The 20306-nt window shown below is 55.5% G+C and overlaps 2 protein-coding genes across 3 annotated transcripts; one reads left to right on the plus strand and one right to left on the minus strand.

The window, feature by feature from the left end:
* Nucleotides 1-1144: 1144 nt before the first annotated feature.
* Nucleotides 1145-6386, plus strand: GIPC1 (GIPC PDZ domain containing family member 1). The gene is made up of 6 exons (XM_031608934.2): nt 1145-1658; nt 2592-2777; nt 3257-3437; nt 4231-4340; nt 4442-4523; nt 5215-6386. Exons 1-6 carry the CDS (start codon nt 1350-1352, stop codon nt 5364-5366), a joined length of 1020 nt encoding a protein of 339 aa, XP_031464794.1. The 5' UTR covers nt 1145-1349; the 3' UTR covers nt 5367-6386.
* Nucleotides 6387-6599: 213 nt separating this feature from the next.
* AKAP8 (A-kinase anchoring protein 8) lies at nt 6600-19514 on the minus strand. Of its 2 annotated transcripts, none has more exons than XM_031608900.2 (15): nt 19385-19514; nt 17958-17996; nt 17822-17854; nt 17606-17701; nt 16054-16324; nt 14799-15357; nt 14146-14287; nt 13802-13846; nt 12611-12707; nt 11835-11976; nt 11157-11250; nt 10778-10908; nt 9189-9284; nt 7061-7622; nt 6600-6748 (listed from the first exon to the last, which is right to left on the minus strand). In XM_031608900.2, the coding sequence occupies exons 1-14, from the start codon at nt 19401-19403 to the stop codon at nt 7074-7076; spliced, it is 2313 nt and encodes a 770-aa protein (XP_031464760.2). In that variant the 5' UTR covers nt 19404-19514; the 3' UTR covers nt 6600-6748; nt 7061-7073. The 2 variants fall into 2 exon arrangements, with proteins under 2 accessions (XP_031464760.2, XP_031464759.2); XM_031608899.2 differs by having other exon boundaries at nt 13802-13849; nt 19385-19513.
* Between the last annotated feature and the right edge of the window lie 792 nt (nt 19515-20306).

Raw genomic sequence — 20306 nt, forward strand, 5'->3', positions numbered from 1 at the left:
TGCTGAGTTAATAAACGTTTAGTTCAGCTGGAAGGTTGGGATCAAATACACCCAGTGCCTGGGCCTGCTGAGCAGCTGGCTGTGCTTGCAGGAATGCCTTTCTGTTCTCCCCCGGTCCCATTTTTGGATATCCTGACATACGCCAAAATTCTTGCAGCTGCAGCAGGGACTGGGAATGCCTGAACTTGTCAGTTATTGCACGGCGCAGTGCTGCGGCCTTTCCCACCCAAACCACACCCAGGAATTTCACCACCAGGCCTGGTCCTTGGAAACCTTCCGTGTGTTTATAGCCCAACCCCCAGCTTCCACCACGCCGACGTTCTGAGGGAGGTCTGCCCCCTGCCGCCATCACCTGCTGTGCGTTCTTCCAGGACCCAGGAGCATTGGAGGAGGACACGAACTGCGAATTGAACCCCGGATTAAATCGTTAAACACCCGTTTTCGGGATACCTGCACGGTCCCAACTGGGGGCTCCTGGTCTTGCTTACTGGGTTTGGCTGTTAAGAAAGTTCTAATTAATTCTGCTGTGTTGGAAGGAGATTTAATAACGGCACCGCTGGCCCTCAGAGGTCCCCATAGAGGTTGGGTTTAGGATGGGACTGGAAGGGGACTGGGAATGGATTGGATTGGATTGGATTGGGGTGGGGTTGGGGTTGGGATGAGGATGGGGCGTGGAGCTGGGATTGAGGTGGGATTGGAATCGGGTGGAAATGAAGTTGAGGTTGGGTTGAAATAGGGATTGAGACGAGAATGGGGCGTGGGGTTGGGACTGAGATTGGGGTCGAGAGAGGGATTGGGATGAAGTTGAGATGGGGACTGGGATTGGATTGGAGTTGGGTAGGATTAAGATTGAGATTGGGTTGAAATTGGGATCGGGGAACGCGGAACCCAGGAATGCCGGCTCTCCCCCGCGCCCCTTCCACCGCCTCCCTCGGCTCCCGTTACGCCACTCGGAGCGCCCGCCGCAGCATGGAGGACGGAAACGCTCCAGGAGGGCAGAGTTGCCCTCACTTCCGCCCTCACTTCCGCCTTCCCGCCGCATCCTATTGGTTAAGAAGACATCCTCCCTTACTTCCACCCTCTCGCCGCGTCCCGTTGGCTACGAGGACAGGGCGGCGCCGCTGATTGGGCGGACGCGTAGGCGAGCCCCGCCCCTTCCGGCGTGCCATACCCCGGCAGCGCCCGGCTCGACTTCGGTGCTCAGCGGCGCCGGCACAGAGAAAACGAGCCGGGGGGGTCCGAAAAACCCCCGGAACGAACGGACTCCGCGGGGGAGCGGGCGCGGGGGGACGCCCGCGGGGCGGACTGAGGGGGTGAGGGGCGCCTTCCGGGGCTCCCCGGCCTCCCCCATGCCGCTGGGCCTGGGCAGGCGCAAGAAGGCCGCACCGCTGGTGGAGAACGAGGAAGCGGCGGGGGGCCGGGGGGGAACGGCGGGGGGGGACGGAGGAGTCGGGGGGGATCACGGGGGTGCGGGCGGTGCCCCCCCCGCCGGCCCGCAGCCCCCCGGGTTGCCCCCGCCGCCCGCCGCGCTCCGGCCCCGGTTGGTGTTTCACACGCAGTTGGCTCACGGCAGTCCCACGGGCCGCATTGAGGGATTCAGCAACGTGAGGGAGCTGTACGGGAAGATCGCCGAGGCGTTCCGCATCCCGCCCGGGGAGGTGGGGCCTGAGATACGGGGTGGGGAGAAATAGCGGGGACGTTGGGGGGCTGGGAATGGGGATGGGGGAGATATTGGGGTGCCGGGGGTGGTCTGGGAGTGGGGGTAGGGGAGGCACCGCGGGGCTGGCGGTTGGGGGAGTCTGGAGGTGGAGGTAGGGGGAGATATTGGGTGCTAGAGAGTCTGGGAATAGGAATGGGGGAGATATTGGGGTGCTGGGTGGGGTCAGAATGGAGATGGGGAGATATTGGGGTGTTGAGGTGGTTGATGGGGTGCTGGAAGTGGTAATGGGGAAATATTGGGGTGTTTGGGGGATCTGGAAAGGAGGATGAGGGATATATTGGGGTGCTGGGGGGTTGTTGGGGTGCTAGGGGTCTGGAGGTGAAGGAAGGGGGAGATACTGGAGTGTTGGGGTGGTTGTTGGTTTGCTGGGAGGGGTCTGGAAATGAAAATCAGGGAGATATTGGGGTGCTGGGAGGTCTGGGGGTCATAACAGGCATCATAGGGAGGGAATAGGGGGTTATTAGGGTGCTTGGGGGGCTGGGAATGAGGATAGGTAGCTGGGGGGGAGAGTAGGGGGAAATATTGGGATGCTGGGGGAGGGGGTGGAGATGGGGAATCAGCATTGGAGGAGGAGTATAGGGGGTTATTGTGGTGCTGGAAGGGGGGGGAAGTGTGGATAGGCAGCTGGGGGAGTGGGGAATAAGAAGGGATGTTTGGGTTCTCGGGGGGGGGGGGGGAGGGAGGGGGTGATAACAGGTACCCTAGGGTGAAATTTGGAGTGCTGGGGGGATTGTTTGGGTGCTGGGTGTTTGGGGGAAGGCATCCTAGGGGGAGAATGACCCTAGGGAGCAAGATTGATGCACATCAGTGGGGCAAACCCCACCTCCCACCCAGGGGCACTCCCCCAATATTTCAACCCCCCCCCCCCCAGGTGATGTTCTGCACGCTGAACACACACAAAGTGGACATGGAGAAGCTGCTGGGGGGGCAGATCGGCCTGGAGGACTTCATCTTCGCGCACACCAAAGGGCAGCGCAAGGAGGTGGAGGTGCTCAAGTCTGAGGAGGCGCTGGGGCTGACCATCACCGACAACGGCGCCGGATACGCCTTCATCAAGGTGGGGAGGGGGGGCTGAGATTGTAGGGGGGAGCATGGGGACATCCCTGATGGTTATGAGGGGGCGTAGGGATGTCCTGAGCTGCTATGAGGAGGGAGGGTGGACGTGGGGGTGTACCGGAGGGATGTAGGGACAGCCTGGGGGGGGACATGGGGTTGCCTCTGATCGCTGTGGGGACATCCTGGAGTGTTGCAGGGGGACACGGGGGTGTCCCAAAGCATTGTGGGGGGACATAGGACTATTATGGGGGTCAGGAGGATATCTCTGAGCATGGGGTGAACATGGGGGGGTGGAGGGGCATGGGGATGTCCCTGGATGTGCGTTCGGTCCCTGAGGTCACAGTGGGACACCCCTGAGTGGCACGGGGGTACGTGGGGTCAACCCGCTTCCATCTCCATCCCCAATCCCCTCCGGAATGTCATTAATCACCACTAACGAGTGCCATTCTCCCCTCCTCCCCCCCCCCATCCCCATGGCAGCGGATCAAGGAGGGCAGCGTGATCGACCGCGTGCCGCTGATCGGCGTCGGGGACATGATTGAGGCCATCAACGGGCGCAGCCTGGTGGGAGCGCGGCACTACGATGTGGCACGGGCACTGAAGGAGCTGCCACGAGGGAGAACCTTTGCCCTACAGCTCACCGAGCCCAGAAAGGCCTTCGGTGGGCGGGGGAGGGAGATGGGGAGTCAGGGAGGAGGGGTGGCGGGGTTGGGGTTGAGATTGGATTGAGATTGGGATGAGGATGGGGCGTGGAGCTGGAGTAGAGGTTGGGTTTAGGATGGGATTGAGAGGGGGAGTGGGATTGCAGTGGAGTTGGGTGGGACTGAAGTTGAGATTGGGTTGAAATTGGGATTGAGATGAGAATGGGGTGTGGGGTTGGGAATGGGATTGGGGTTGGGATTGAGATTGGGATGGGGTTGAAAGAGGGATTGGGATGAAGTTGAGATGGAGACTGGGATTGGATTGGAGTTGGCTGGGATTGAGATTGGGTTGAAATTGGGATTGGGATGAGGATGGGGCATGGGATTGGGATTAGGATGCAGTTGAGATGGGAATTGGGACAGGGATGAGGATGAGGCATGGAGTTGGATTGAGATTGAGATGGGGATTGGGGTGGGGTGGGGTTGAGATTGAGATTGGGACTGGAGTTGAGACTGGGGTTATGTCTGAGGTTGGGATGTGGGGTTGGGGTCGAGAATGGGACTGGATTGAGGTTGGATTTGAGCTGGAGCTGAGATTGAGCTTGGGTTGGGATGGGGATTGGGAGCAGGGTTGGGACTGGAGTGGGGATGGGGATAGAGATTGGGATTGGGTTGGGGTAGAGTTTGGGATTGGGGTTAGTGTTGGGATTAGGTTGAGGTGGGGGTAAGGACTGTGGGTGGGGGAGGGTCCTGTAGCTCAGGCAGGGTGTGGGGTGACCCCAGGATTTATGTTCTCCTCCCCCTCCATTGCAGACATGATCAGCCAGCGCACGGCGGGGGGCCGGGGAGGGGGCACAGCTCTGGGCAGCGGTCGGGGCACCCTGAGACTGCGCGCCCACGGCCCAGCCACCGTGGAGGAGCAGGTGGGTGTGTGGGGTGAGGGGTAATCCTGTGGGGGTGTGTGTGGGGGGGGGGGATGCTGGGGACCCTCCTTAACATCACCCTGTTGTCCCACCCCCATCAGCCCAGCGCCTTTGAGGAGCGCGCCATCGCCAAGGTGGATGATCTGCTGGAGAGCTACATGGGCATCCGCGACACCGAGCTGGGTGAGGGGGGGGCAGCCACGGGGGGGTGGGAGGTAACACCAGGGGGGTGGGGAGGGGCTCCACGTCATCACCCAGAGAGGCCTGGGAGGGTTTGGGGCAGCAGTGCAGCTCCAGTGTGGGATGAAGCAGGGGGGTGGTGCCTGGGGAGGGGGGTTACTGAGTGCTGGGGGCCCCCCAGGTGTCCTCACTGCTTGGGGTTCCCATGAGTGTCCCGACTGTCCCTGTGTCCCCACTGCGAAGGAACTGGGGGATCCCTGACCATCCCCGCCTCCTGCAATCACCATTATGGTGGAGCAGGGGATCCTTGGCAGTCCCTTTGCCTGCTGGGTGTCCCCAGCACCATGGACCTGGGTGTCCCCTTTCTGTCCCCATGTGCACCATGGAGGAGCTGAGGGACCCGACTGTCCCAGTGCCCTCACAGCTGCCACCGCAGTGGAGCTGGGTTTCCCTGGGTGTCCCTGTGTCCCCTAAGGTGTCCCCTGACTGTCTCCACATTGTCACATCCCATATGATGCCTCCTGAGTGTCCCCATGCCTCGCTGTCCCCGCGGCCACCACCAGGGTGCAGCTGTGTTCCTCTATGGCGTCCCCTCACTGTCCCCACATCCTGGTGTCCCCGCAGCAGAGCTGGGTTCCCATGGGTGCCCCCACCTCCCCAGTGATGTCCCCTGACCGTCTCGGTGTCCCTACAGCTGCCACCATGGTGGAGCTGGGCCGTGATGCCCGTGACCCCGACGCTCTGGCGCAGGCCCTGGACTCACAGCTCGGGGACTTCGCCTTCCCGGATGAGTTCGTCTTCGACGTCTGGGGGGCCATCGGGGACGCCAAGGCGGGGCGCTGCTAAGGGGGGGCGCCCCAAAATGCCGGGGGACACTCAGAGCACCAGGAGCCCCCCCACACCACCAGCAGACCCCCAAAATGCTGGAAGAACCCTCCCCGGAATTCTGGGTGCCCCTCTTACAACACTAGTCCACCTTCCCCCCATAACACCAAGGAACCCCATCAGACCACTGGAACCTCCCCCATTTCCTGGGACCCTCCCACATATACATCCCTGGGACCAACACTCCATGCTGGACTCCCACCTTCAATAATGCTCCCCCAAGGGCTTGAGGATTCCCCCCAAATGGGTTTGGGTACCCCCAATCTCAGTAGGAACCTCCTCTGTCTCCTCCCCCTGAATAGTTTGGGACCATCACAGTAGATGCTGGGACCCTCTCTCAATATAAATTGTGATTCTCTCCCCCCCCACACACAGTAACCTGGGACCCCAAGGGATTTTTTTCCCCTATCCTTCACAGGACCCCCTCCCCCTCCCAGCAAGGAGCCTGACATCCAGCAGCCCCTTTCCCCACTCAGGCCAACCCATCACCACTGAGCAATCCTTGCCCCTCTCCTCCAATTTGAGTGTGGGGGCCATTCTTGAGCACTGTCCCCATCCCCCAGCGCTGCAGGGTGAGGAATGAGGGTCTCCCCTTAGCCTCCCCCAAAAGCTTTATTTTGAAAGGGTGGGAGGTTGGGGGCAGACCGGAGCCACCCTGTGCTTTCCCCACCCCATCTACACCAAATCCATTCTGGTGCCAATCTGAGCCTGTCACACACTGTCACCCCCCAATAATGCGCTGTGTTGTCCCCTCCCCCCGACCCCCCCATCGCACTGACTACCTCGGGTGGGGGGGGGCAGCAATTTTCCCCCCTGGGGTCTCCAAAGTGTCTGCCAGAGCCTGGGGGGGGGAGGAGGGGGAGGTGGGAGGGGGTCCTGGAGCTTTGGGGGGGGGGAGGGTAGGTCATGGCCCCCACTCCCTCTGGGGGCATATTTTTGTATTGTACATGGAGAGTGACTTTAACATTAAATAGGGAGAAATTGGGATTGTTTGGTGTTTGGTTTGGGGGGGGGGGTCACAGTGGGGGAAAACATTTGGGGGGGGGGGGGGGCCACAATGCAGGGGGAACAATGCAGGGGGATCTGCCCCCAGCACCTCCAAACCTTTCCCAAACCCTCCCAGTGCCCCCCACTCCCCCCATAATTCCCATACTCCCTCCCCACCCCAACTCTGCCTCATTAAGGCCACCCCCAGCAGATACAATCTGATTTATTCCCCCAAACCAACCAACAAACAACGACATTTCAATCCTAAAATCCCAACGAAATGCCCCCAGAACCAAAGCAGTGCCGTCCTCACGTGTGATCTTGGGGACTGTGGACGGATTCCATCGTTTTTCAACCTAAAACAAAGGGGGCAGGGGGGGAGAAGCAAAGCTCAGTGCATCTGTGCCCCCACAGAGTCCTCACCCCAAACCCAAATGCAGGAAAAGAGGAAAAGTTTAGGTGCTGGAACAGGCTGCCCAGAGAGGTTGTGGATGCTCCATCCCTGGAGATGTTCAGGCCAGGTTGGATGGGGCCCTGGGCAGCCTGGGCTGGTATTAAATGGGGGGTGGAGATCATCATCCTTGAGATCCCTTCCAACCCAAACCATTCTGTGATTCTGTGAAATAAAATGAATCTTTGGGGGACAGGGGGGGGAGGGTGGCACTCACGGTGTGGGGATATTCAGAGTTGCTCAGCTGCTGCCAGAGCTGCTTCCTTCTCCTCCTCTTCTTTCTCCCCACCCTCAGGTCCACTTTTGGAGGGTTCCTCATCCTGGGGGGGTTCTTCATCCTGGGGGAGGTCCTCATCCTGTAGGAACGGGGGCAGCAGTGGGGGCCGGGGGGGGCGGCGGAGGAACTCCTCATGGGGCTCTTCTGCTGCTGGCGGATCCATGCCCGCAGTGTCACCCGGAGCCTCGGTGCTGTCACCCACGTCCTCGGTGCTGTCACCTGGATCTTTGGCATCACCCAGGTCGCCAGTGTCACCCGATTCGTTCGCGTTGTCACCCGTCCCTTCAGCATCAGCATCAGCCGTGACCTCGGCGCCGTCACAGCCGTCCTCGTTGTCAGCCAGGTCCTTGGTGTTGTCACCCGGATCCTTGGGGACGTCGCACAAACCCTCCAGCTCTGTGCTGTTGTCACCTGAACCAGCAACATCTGCAGCGCCACTTCCGCTCGCTCCTTCCACCCCTTCTCCTTCCTCTGGGATCTCATCCGTGAACGGATCTTCCCCCTGGGAAAAAGAACAGCAGGGAAGGTTGCGCTGAGCGGGGCCGGGGCGCGGAGCCGGGAACCATCGGACGGCGGGAGCGGGATCCAATGCTTTCAGCAGGAGAAGCCGAGATCCCGAATCGCGGTGGCCCCGCTCTACAGCACGGGCGCGCGCAGGAGATCCGACAGTGCTGCCTTCCTCCGGGGGGATCCGGCCGCCCCCGTGCGCGTGGCTTTAATTGTCGGAGCTCGTTATCTCGTTGGAAGCTCCCAGAGAGCAGCAGCGGGAGCCCCACGGGCTGCGCCCCGCTCCCCACGGCCCCACACGGGCGGGCTGCTCGCCCCACGGAGCCGATGGGAGGCTCAGCCCCACGCTCGGCCGCCTCCGTGCGATCCATGCAACGTTTCGCTCTTCCCTGCTCGGGTTCACCGGAGCCGGAGCCTTGTCCGGGAATCACCGGGAAAAGCTACGGGAATGCCGGCTGCGAGCGGAGCCGTCAGTCCTCCCGCCGGCTGTGCCCAGCGGGGCAGTCCTGGCACGCAGCGCCCCGGCTCCGCTGGGGACGAGGCAGCTTTCGGGCATTACCTGCAATCCTTCAGTTTTTTCCCCTTTTTTCAGCTTTAGGCACCTGGGAACGGTACGGAGGACGGCGCCGGGGTGGCTCCACGCTCTCCTCCCGCCGACGGACGGCGGCCGGGCGCGCTTAGCTCTGCCGGCAGCGTGGGACGCCGTCGCTCGGGAGGTGACGGCGGTGCCGGTGACGTGCCTGGGGACCCTGGCAAGGGGTAGATGGATGGAGTCGTAACTTGAGCGAGCGGGAGAGCCCGGAGGGCGGCGCCGGGCGAACGCAAAGCTCGGCGGCTCTTTGCGCCGGACCCAAGAGGATGGAGTCGCAGTTGGGTTGGGAAGGCCAACGTGATGCCGATGGGACAAGGGGGGTCTCCCAGCGCATCCCGGTGCCCCCCAGGGTCGGGGGAAGCGGCTCCGTGGCGTCGTCGCGGGGCTGCGAGCTCTCCTCCGGCCCCCTGCGGGTTTCCGGCTTCCTCCTGCCGCTCCCGGCGCCGCGCTGGCCCTAAGGACCGGCTCCTCGCGCCGCGGGCTGGCCCGGGGGCAGCTCCTGCTTCCCACCGGGATCTCGGGGCAGCGAGCGAGGTGCAGCGCCTGGAGGCTCTGTGCCGTGGGGTCTCCGCAGAGCTCGGCTCTGTGCGGGGCGTGGGGTGGCTCGGGGCCGTCCCCGGAGCACGCTGCACCCAGCTGAGCTCGGGCCTCATGCTCGGGGTGGCTTTAGGGCTTAGTTCCTGCTTTTTTGTTTTGTTTTGGCTATTTTGTGTCTTTAGTGATGGTTCATAACTGATCTGGGGGTTACGGTAGGTACTGTACAGTCTGCAAGTTAAAAACACGAGAGGTTGTGAACCGCCTCCGGAGTGAGAGAAACCAGACTCAAAATTCGGCCTTTTCAAAGGCTGCAGCAGAGAGGGAGCGGAGCCTCTCCCCATCTCGGGGCTGCAGCACACAGCCAGCACACACTGAACACACGCAGAGCACGCGTGTGGCTCCCGGAGCTCAGCACCGCCCCCTCTGGCTCACCTTGAGGTACTTCTCCAGCATCTTGACGATGTGTTTGTTGTTCAGGACGCTCTTGGCCACGTGCAGGCTGGTCTTCTTGAACTGCTCTGCGGCCATCTGGGGAGGAGACACAGCCATGTCAGATGGGGGAACACACATTGCAGAAGGGAACCCAACAAACGCCAAAGGGGGCTCGAGAAATGTTGGAGAAGGGAACCCACAGAGGAAAGAGAACCCAACTAATGTCACAGAGTGAAACCCAACCTGTGTTGGAGAGAGAAACCAATGAATATGGGAGAAGGGAACCCACTCAATGCCAGGGAGAGAAAGTAGCAAATACTGCAGAGGAGAACCCAACAAACATCAGAGTGAGGAACCCAACCAAAATCAGATAGGGAACCCAATGACCGTTGGAGACAAGAACCCAAAAAATGTCAGAAAGGGGAACCCACATTGGAAAGGGAACCAAAGAAATGCAAGAAATCCAACACACAATGGAAGGAAACCCAACCAGTGTCAGAGGTGGGAACCCAACCAACGTTGGAAAAGAGAACCCATGCTGGAAAAGGGAATCCAACCAAAGGGGAACCCAATGAGTATCAGATAGGAAAACCCAACCAACCTCAGAGAAGGGATACCAACAAATGTTGGAGGGGGGAAACCAGACTGGAGAGATGGGAATCCAACAAAGGGTGGAGAGGGGAACCCACATCAGAAAGGGAACCAAACATCAGAAAGGGGAATCCAACAAATGTCAGAGTGGGGAACCTAATCAACACCACAGAAGGGAACCCAACATCAGAGTCGTGGGATGAAAGGTCAGATTTGGGCTCAAGGTGTTCAGATTCTTTTACAAATCCCAGAATTGTAGGAGGCTGGAAGTGGAACCTCTGGACCTTCCCCAGTCCAACCACTGGTTCTGTGATGTTTAAGGATCGTTCCAACCCAACCATTTCATGGTTCTAGGATCTTCAGGGACCCTTACAGCACAACCCATTCTAGGATTCTCTTCAATTTGTTATTGGCCCAACCCATCCCATTTCTAAAACCTCACTTAGACATTACTGCCTTGCATCTGAATTCCTTAAGTGCCCTCAAAAGCAATTTTTACGTCAGAATTTTTACGTCAGAATTTTTACGTCAGAATTTTTACGTCAGAATTTTTACGTCAGAATTTTTACGTCAGAATTTTTACGTCAGAATTTTTACGTCAGAATTCCAGCAAACACAGATTTAGAGAGAAGGAAAACTCAGCCTGCACATTTACAGCCGCTCATTAGTTAACTCATTAGTTAAACGTGCATCTTCAAGATGAAAATCACAGAATCATAGAATGGTTTGGGTTAGCATCAACTCATCTGTGTGTTTCAACTGTTATCTGGGCATTAGTTTCACAAAAACAAAGTCAACTACCCCACTAGTCTTATGCTCCTGTTGTTCTTTTTATGTTTTAATAAAAAGGATAAAAAATAGATATAGAAGTGATTTAGAGGCCGCAAACAAACCCAAAGCTCATGCTGGACGTTCCTCAGAGGCAGAGACTGAACAGAAGGAGGAGGATCCCTCAGAGAAAAGGACAAGGAGGAGAAGAGAGGGGTGCTGCTGCTCACCCTGCGGTTCCGGTTGTGCTCTGCGGAGCGCAGGTGCCGCTGCAGGAGGTGGTTCTGGGCAGGAATCAGCATGTCACAGGCCATGCAGTGAGCGGCCTCGATCTTCTTGAAGAAGTGCTCCTGGCCAATGCCTGCAGGAATGGGAAGATATTAGGCAAAAGTTGGGGGAAACGAGGCATTCTGCCCAAGCTTTTGGAGGTTTGCCTCCTTTCTATTCTGTGAGCCTCGCGGATCTGCTGCTGGATAAACCACAGAATGGACAGACATCCGCCCTCCCCAAAATGATTTATTCTACAAAATGGGCAAAAAACTCACTCTGCCCCACAGAACACACCCAGCACCAGCTGGCTGCTGTCCCTGGACAGGTGACACCTCTTACCCTTGAATGGATCTGGCTTCTGCTTCGTGCCCTCCTTCTCCGTCAGCTCCTGGCGTCGCTTCTCGATTTTCCTGTTCCTGTTGACAATGTACTCCTGGAGGGGACAACAGCACCACACAACACCCCCTCAGCTGTCGCTGACAACAGCAGCTCCGCAGAAAGACCACAAGGATGAACCACAGGGATGACTACAGGTGGGGAATTAAGGAGTACACTGGGTGCCTTCCCCTGTCCCCTATCAGGTTGATGCTTTTAAACTCCACTGGGACACAACATTGGCACCCTACAGACCCAGAAGGCAACAGCCTCACTTATCTGACCCCAAAAAGCAAACAGCAATCAACCCCAGAAAATAAAACCCTCATCTCAGGCCTTTCTCGGTTCTCTCTGTGCAGATGGCAAAGAACTGCTGTAGCATCTTTCCCCACTTCTATCTATTCAAAATGGTAAAGAACTTCTGGAGCATTCATCCTTGGCTTTTCTGGTTAAATTCATACATTACTTTATCTTCCCAGCATGCCAAACCATGAGAAACTGCATCAAGAAAAGTGATGTCAGTGAGTGATGCACAGAAGTGGTGATGTCAGCCAAGCAGCAAAGGGCTGAAGAACCCCTCCATCCCTACAAAGCCCAAACTGATCCAAACAGAGCCCAGAAATGACACAGAAGGATCTGGACCTGCAGGAACTCGACTGTCTTGTCAGGAAGCTTGGTTCCAATGTAGCGTAAGGTCTCTTTGTGGAACTTGCTCTGGAGGTGTTTCTGGATCTCCTCTTCCTCAAAGCTGCGGAACTTGCAGACAGAACAGGCGAACTGGATCCTGAACGGGGGAAAGAAAAGGAAGGAATGAACTGGGTGAGGAACAAGCTGAACTTCTGGGACAACGTCAACAAGATCGGGACTGCTACCGCCCCAACCGCAGTTTCTGTCTCTTTGTTTAGGGCTCTTTTTTTTTTTTTCCTTTTTTTTTCCCAAAATGCCACAGTTGGACTTCCTAGTACTCCTTTGTCATCACTGTGTCACCCACAGGGGTTCAGCAGCATCAGCTTCTCCCTAAAACAGGAGGTGACACCACGAAATAGATGTGAAAACCCCACACAAGCTTAACAGGAGCCGATCTGTCAAACTGCAGGAGAGTCCCATATAAAATATAAAGACAATCTCCCTACTTTTGGAAAGCCCTGACCTACAGGAGCACCTTACCTGGTTGGTTTTAGATTAATGCTGTGTTACTTTAATGGTAAGGCTGCGTAATTTGCTAATTAATAGGCCCTTCTGGATTTACAACACCTTGCTGCATTAAACAACAGCGTTCTTCACATGATAAAACACTCACAAAACATATAAAAGAAACAAAAACTGATGGAATCAGCACTCAGAGCCCCAGAACACACAATCCCTAACAGAGGAATCCCCCAGAAGGGATAAGCAGCTATGGGGCAGATGATGCTCACCTGTCCATGGCGCGGTCACGCATCCTGTCCCTCCTCCTCTGCTTCTCCCTCTTCTTCTTCATCTCCTCATCATCCTCCTCATAGCCATCTCCAGATGCTGGAGGGAGGGAAAATGAGAACAGATCCTTAAGGAACCACTCACTGCTGCACCCTTCACCAGCAGAGGTATTTAGGAAGCAAAGTTCTTTTGTTCTCTCTTTAATCTCAGCTTCAAGAATTTTAATTTTTGGTCTGGAAAACTCAAAGCCTCCTGTCCCGCTGCTCCCAGAGCTGCTCCCATCTCTGCAGACAGCAATGGGACACAGCTCAGCATCACAGACAGCCAGGACACTGACAGTAATACCGGCCAAGCTTCGCTTGTTGGGAAAAAATGACTATTTCTGCTCCTGTCCTCAGTGCTTCCTGATCATAGGGCTGCTGGAGAAGGGTAAGCAACAAAAGAATGGGTGTTAGAAGTGCTTGTGTTGCAGCTAAGGATAGTTTGAGAGATATTCAATGTGTTGTCTTCCCAATAATTTTGCTAACTGTGAGGCTGAGATGCAGCTGACCTAAAATCTGCAGAATTCTGAGCAGAAAGCCATGAGGTGAGCTATCTGCCAGCACTAATGTGAGTAATAATTCACTGAATTCTTCAAGAAAGGGAGCACAGAGCCCAGAACTAGGCACAAAGGAGGCTTCAACAACACACCACTACCTTGACCACCCAGAGAACAGCCTGAAAGCACCAACAGCACCTGTGTGCCAATCTGGGATTGCCATGCCTTTACCTGCAGCACATCCTACCTTCCCCAACCACACTGCCACAGCTGCCCCACTCCTGCAAAACAGAGAGAGAACAGAAGGGTTTTATTTGCTGCAATTTGAGCTTTTCCTTTTCCCCTCCTCCCCCTCAAGAAGCAGAGGGGAAAGGGGACAGCATGAGGAGGGAGTGAAGTGTTGATATGGTACAGTCAGAACATCACTGTTCAGCTCATTTTGTTCCTTGTCTCCCTAGCAATTCTCACCATCAAAATAAAAGGCACTCATCCCCACCCTGCCTAGAAGAGTGGGGAGTGAAGGAAACCCCTCCCTAATTGGAATTTGAGCTTAATGAGGTGCCCTCCCCCTGCAGGGCTTTCAGCTCAGGGCAAAGAGAGGGAAATAATGGCCACGAGGACTGGAAAAATAAACCTATGTATGTCATACTTACACCTTTGTCAGCTTCATCTCCTGACTTCTCCTCTCCTTCGCCTTCATCTGCTGTGTGCAAGAGAAATGATTTTAGGGGTGCTGACAAGGGCTCATTCACCACGGCTCAGTCCCCAGACGCTGTGAAAATGGCTCAAAACCCACAAAAAAAAGCCCCAAAATTGCTCCCTCTGCTCTCAGGCCAGGTGCAGGGACACAGCAGCTCACCTCAGGCACTCAGTTTTTTGCCAAGGTGGCACTGGGAACGCATTACAACAATGCTAAGGGACACAACGGCCTCAACATTTAAGTTAAATGAGGATTAAATGCTTAAAAACACAGGAAAACGGGCAGCTCCCAGCCTGTACCATTGTCGGTGTCATCGCCGTCGCTGTCGCTCTTTGCCTGTTTGCTGTCAGGCTCATCACCACTCTGAGACTGTTTCCGTTTGCGTCCCCCCTCGCCGTCAGATCGGACCCCAGAGCGGTTTCGGAATCCTCTCCTTTTGGGCTAAAAAGGGGAGAAATCAGTCAATCCAGCAGCTCCGTGCACCATGAGTGCGGTACTGAAGCCTTCTGCTGCAGGCCCTCAAACATGCAGGGTATGTGGCCCTACAGCCAGGCTGAGCACATCTAAGTGACCCTATAGATAAAAGGTTTTGCTGTTGGGCCTACAGCTACTCAACACATCTGAGAAACCCTACAGATTTTGGTAAAAGCTTCGCTTCAGGCACTATAGCTCAAGCGATCCTATAAGTACTGATCTAGCTGGAAGAGGATTTGTTGCTGGCCCTACAGCCAGGCCAAGGGCATGGCATCTAACTGGCCCTATAGCCCAAGTGCTCCTACAGACTTTGCTGCTGGCCCCACAGCCAGGCAGAGCACATCTGGAAGGGGAAAGCACACAGAGTCTTTGTCCCCCGTGCAGAGAAATGTGGGTTTGGGTCATAAAAGGCCAAAAAAACTCACTAAGAAGATGACAACCCCCCCCCCCCCAGCTCCACAAAGCAGTGCCCACTTACCCCCAGCATGCTCCCGTGCCACGGCGCGCTGCCCATCCGCTCCTGGCTGCGCTGCCGCCCCGCTCCATATCCGTAGGGCGCGCTCCCGTAGCGCCCCATTCCCACGCCCGACATCCCCATCGCGCCGTAGTCGCCGTAATCCCCGTAGTCGCCGTAATCCCCGTAGTCGCCGTAATCCCCGTAGTCGCTGTATTCGGGGACCAGGGCTTGGGAGAAGAGGGAGGGCAGGCGGTTGGGCCCCCCGCCGCGACCCCCCATGTAGTTCAGCTCGTTCCAGCGCGCCGACAGCCGCTCGGAGCTGGATGAGGGCATGAAGTGTTCGGGGCGACCGTAAGCGTTGGGGCGGCCCCGGTTCTGAGGGCGGTTCTGGCCCCGGCCACGCACCGCGCCGTAAGCGCTGCCTCGGGTTCGGGTTTGGTCCCGGCGGCTGTCAAAGTGGCTCCCGAAGGAATCAGAGCGGTCGGGGCCGGATTCGTAGTCGTAGGGGGAGCGGAAGGCATCGTGGTCGGGCAGGGAGGATCGGGAGTTGTAGGAGTCGAAGGAGTCGAACCTGAAGGAGCTGTGAGGAGAGGAGAGCAGTCAGCAGGGGAACAGCACAGCATGGGTGTTTGTGGTGAGCTGTGCCACAGCCTGAGCACTCCCGGCAGAAAAAGTGGAAGAGCATTCTAAATACGGGTGCTTGCATTTGGTTGTGGGGTGTGTGAGCCTGGATGGGTCACAATCCAAGTGTGCCCGGCCAGAAAAATGGAAGAGGATTCTAAATGTGGGTGTTTGTGTCTGCCTAGAGGGTCTGTGCACCATGATTTGGAAAAGAAAACAAACACAGCCACGAGGAAAAAGGGATGCGGATGAAAAGGGGGTTTGGGAACATGAACAGAAGGAGCTCCACAGCCCTGGGAACGTGGAAAGGGCTCCATCAGCAAAAGGAGAGCTCCAAAAGCCAGGAGCAAAAAGGCACAAAAATAAACAGCAAAAAAGAGCTTCAGATACCCATTGGGAAAAGCCTCAAAACTAAGCAGAAAAAAAGACAACTGACAACAACAACTAAGCAAAATTATTATTTCAGTGTTATATTTCTCTGTAAGAAGATGTGCAGACATGTGGCCAGCTGAAAGCTAACCAGACAAGCTTATTTATCACTCAATGAATGCTGGATCCAGTGCAATTAGATCCACCCAATCTGAAATTAAAACCACACCAGACCAAAATTTGCTTCTTGTCAGCGTTAGTAACTCAAGCAGAATGGCACACTCACCTCTCCTGCTCCTCCACGCCCTCCCCGGCCCCGCCGCTGCCCTCCTTGGACAGCATGTCGAGGCGCTGGTTGATTTTGGCGATGATGGAGTCGGAGTTGTCGCTAGGAGCGGGCTCGCTGCTGTACGAGGCGATGCCGACGTCGCTGAGGGGCAGCTCGGGGGCTTTGGGGGTGTCCCAGGAGCTGGGGGTGGCAGTGGGGCCGTAGCTGTAGGTGGCAGCGGTGCCGGAGGCTGTGCTCGGGGCGCTGTAGTAGTCATAACCTTCGTAGCCTGGAGGGAGGGGAGTCGGGGTGAGGGCGGCAACACGAAGGTGTTGGGGTCTGGGGGTGGGTTTGGGTGTTGGAACCAGGGGATGATGGAATGCTGGGGGTGGAAGGGTCCTTAAAGATCATGGAATCACAGAATGGATTGGGTTGGACGGGTCATTAAAGATCGTGGAAGTATGGAATGGTTGGGTTGGATGAGTCCTTAAAGATCACATAACCACAGACTGGATTGCGTTGGAAGAATCCTTCAAAATCATACAACCATGCAATGGATTGGGCTGGAAGAGTCCTTAAAGATCATACAATCTTGGAAGGGGTGGGGTTGGAAAGATCCTTACAGAACATACAATCTAGGGAAGGGTTGGAAAGAACTTTGAAGATCATAGAACCGTGGAATGGGTTGGGTCCCTAAAGATCACAGAACTATACAGTGGTTGAGTGCAAAAGTTCCTTGAAGATTATAGAACAACTGACAGAATCATTTGGTTGAAAAGGTACTTAAAGATCAAAGAACCACGGAATCCTAGAATTGGTTGGGTTAGAATGGTCCTTAAAGGTCAAAGAACCATGGAACCCTAGAGTTGGTTGGGTTGGAAAGGTCCTTAAAGGTCACAGAACCATGGAACACTAGAACTGGTTGGGTTGGAATTGTCCTTAAAGGTCACAGAACCATGAAGCTCTAGAATTGGTTGGTTTGGAATGGTCCTTAAGGGTCACAGAACCATGGAGCCCTAGAATTTGTTGGGATGGAACTGTCCTTAAAGGTCACAGAACCATGGAATCCAAGAACTGAATGGGTTGGAATGGTCCTTAAAGGACACAGAACCATGGAACCCTAGAATTCGTTTGGTTGGAATGGTCCTTAAAGGTCACAGAACCATGGAACCTTAGAAGTGGTTTGGTTGGAATGGTCCTTAAAGATCACAGAACCATGGAACCCTAGAATTGGTTTGGTTGAAATGGTTCTTAAAGGTCACAGAAACATGGAATCCTAGAACACGTTCAGTTGGAATGGACCTTAAAGGACACAGAACCATGGAATCCTAGAGCTGGCTGAATTTAAAAGTTCCAGAACCATAGAACAGCTTGTGTTGGAAGGGTCCTTAGAGATCGTGGAATGATGGAATAGGTTGGCTTGGAAGGTCCTTAAAAGAACCATGAAATCACAGAATGGTTGGGTTGGAAAGGTCCTTAAGGATTACAGAACCATAGAATGATAGAGTGGTTTGGATTGGAAGGGTCCTTGAAGGTCACAGAATGGTTTGGGTTAGAAGGGACCTCTGACCTTGTGCAGCCTTCCCCATGTCAGCCCTGGGGCTCTCGTAGTGGGACTGCCAGCTCTGCCACGAGGACCCCTCGTAGTTCTCCTTTGCCGCTATGCCTACAGAAAAACCAACAGGAGTTAAGGCTGCTGCCTTGCTGCATCATCTTCCCCCTTTGTCTGCTCCCAGACAGTGGCTTGGGGGTCTTTTTTGGGATGGCAGCTCTGTGTAGCACCCACCTTGCCAGCCTGTCGCACCCGTTGCGTAGGTACCTGAGGGAGAGAAGAAAGATGGATTCAGCTCCGAGAGATAATTCCCCACTTTTTTGTTTGTTTGTTTGTTTTTTAATGTATATATCAATATAAAGCAACTCACCTTGTGTGTTGGTGGCTCCAGTACTCCAGGAGCCATAACCTGCAAGAAGAACACAAAGTAAGGAAGCTGGTTTCAGGATTCGGTGTTTTTCCAGCACAGTTTCACTTCCTGCCCTTAATTACCATAAAACCAATCAGAAAACAAAGCCCAGCTGAACCCTTTCCCTAGGGAACACCTACTCAGAGAGCTGAACGAGGTCTGTGCTACCCTAGTGAGCAGTTATTAACAACCCAATGTCAGCAGTGTCTTATCAGCAGGTATCTCCCAAGAAGAAAACTCGTGAAATATTTGGGAAATAAAAGGCAGTTTTTATATCCAGCGCATTATCAATCTCTTAATAAAATGATCTACAGAATGCATCACAGGGGGCAGAGCATGAGGTGGATTTTGAGGCCAAAAGGCCTGGTTTTAGGTCAGATGTGCCACAGCTATTCCATGGGATGGCTGAGTTGAATAGCCCTTAAAAATCACAGAACCAAAGAATGACAGAATGGGCTGGAAGGGGCTTTAAAGGTCACAGAACCATGGAATCACAGAATGCTTGGGGTGGGAGGGTGTTTGAAGATCGCAGAACCACAGAATGGGTTGGGTTGGAAAGGTCCTTAAAGATCAGAAAAATCACAGAATGAGTTGGGTTGGAAGAGTCTTTGAAGATCACAGAACTGCACCATCACAGCAGGACTTAGGTTGGAAGGGTCCTTAAAGATCACAGAACCACAGAATGGGCCGGAAAGGTCCTTGAAGGTGATAAAACCACAGTGCCACAGAATGGTTGGGTATAAAGGGGTCTCAAATCTCAACAAAACGGTCGGGTTGGAAGGGTCCTGAAAGATCAAAGTACGAGTTGGGCTGGAAAGGTCCTTGAAGGCAATAAAACCTTCCCTCCTCACATCAAACCTAAATCCCCACTTTCTGAGCTCAACGCCCTTCTCCCTCAACCCACCACTCCCCCATTTTATGAGGTCACCTCGCGCAGCGGGGGTCGCAATGACCCCTCCAGCCCCCCCCCCGCCTCTCAGTGTTTTTTGAGGGGTTCTGCTGGGGCGTGGCCGCACCGCCGCCATTTTGAGGCTCCTCCAGCACCGGGCCCCGCTCCGCTCCCCCCCCCCCAAAACACCCCCACGAGGGGAATCCACAACAGGGGGAGAACCGAATCCCCCCCCTCCGCCCTCCCCGGTTTTTTCCCCTATTATCGCCCCCATCCCCCGGAGCCTCGCAACCCATCAGCCAACCAGCGGCCGCCCCGCGCTGAGCGACACTCCGCTCAGCCAATGGGCTGCGGCTCCCCCTCACAGAGGGCGGGCACAGCGTCTCCCCTCAGATTTAACCGTTGTTGATGCGGCGAGGAGGCCCCGCGGGATCGGAAAAGCCCCGGGAGGTACCGCGGAAGGCCCGGCCGCCCCCCGCAGCCCCCAGCCCGCACGTACCGCCGTATCCCGGCTCCATGTCGTGCTCCGCCGCAGCGCCGAGGCTCCGCTCAGCCAGCCGCTCGAGCGCGCAATACGCAGGCGCACCGTGCCCGCCGCCGATTGGCCACAACAGTGCCGTTAGGCCCGCCCACGGAAGGCACTGATTGGCTGTACGCCAAAGCACTGCCCACCGGAAGCGCCTTTAGTCGAACGCTCCCAGAGGCGCGGCCTTTCCGCAGTTCCCATTGGGCCTCGCCGCCCCGCCTCGCGCCCAACCCCAAATCCCATTGGTGAATTGCCGCAAGCCCTCTCGCTCCCTGCGCCGTCAATCATATTCGTATCTGCACCTGATTGGGCGGCGACGGCGGAAGCTGCGGTTGCCATGGAGCCGCGGCCTGCTCTTGGTGCGCGGCCCTGACACCGTGACCTCTGACCCCTGACCCCAGCCCTAAGCGTGACCCCGTCCCTCTGCTGCTCCTCGAGGGGCTGTGATTAACATGGAAGGGATGTTCGATTCTGGGGGGAAAAGGGGGAAAACAGAGGGGAAATGGGGGAAAAGGAAAAAGAATAAGGAATAGTGAAGGAAAAATGGAGACAGTAGAGGGGAAAAGTGAAGGAAAAGGAGAGGAAAATGAGGAAAGGGATGAAATGTGAAGGGGAAAAGAAGAGATAAATAAATAGGGAAAAATAAGGAAGAATGAAAAAATGAGTGGGAAAAATGGAGAAAGGTGAGGAAACGGGAAGAGAAAAATGAGGAAATCTGAGTGGAAAGTGAAGGGAAAATTGGGAGAAATGAGAAGGGAAAATAAATGGGGGAAAAATGAGGAAATGTGAAGGAAAAAATGGGAAAAGGTGAAAAAAGAGGAGAAATGGGAAAAAATATGTGGGGAAAGTGGAGGAGTGTAAGGAGAGAGAAAAAGGAGAAAGTGAGGACAAAAGA

The sequence above is a fragment of the Phasianus colchicus genome, chromosome 34, assembly GCF_987193195.1.
Source record: "Phasianus colchicus chromosome 34, bPhaCol1.hap1.1, whole genome shotgun sequence".
NCBI classification, from domain to species: domain Eukaryota; kingdom Metazoa; phylum Chordata; class Aves; order Galliformes; family Phasianidae; genus Phasianus; species Phasianus colchicus.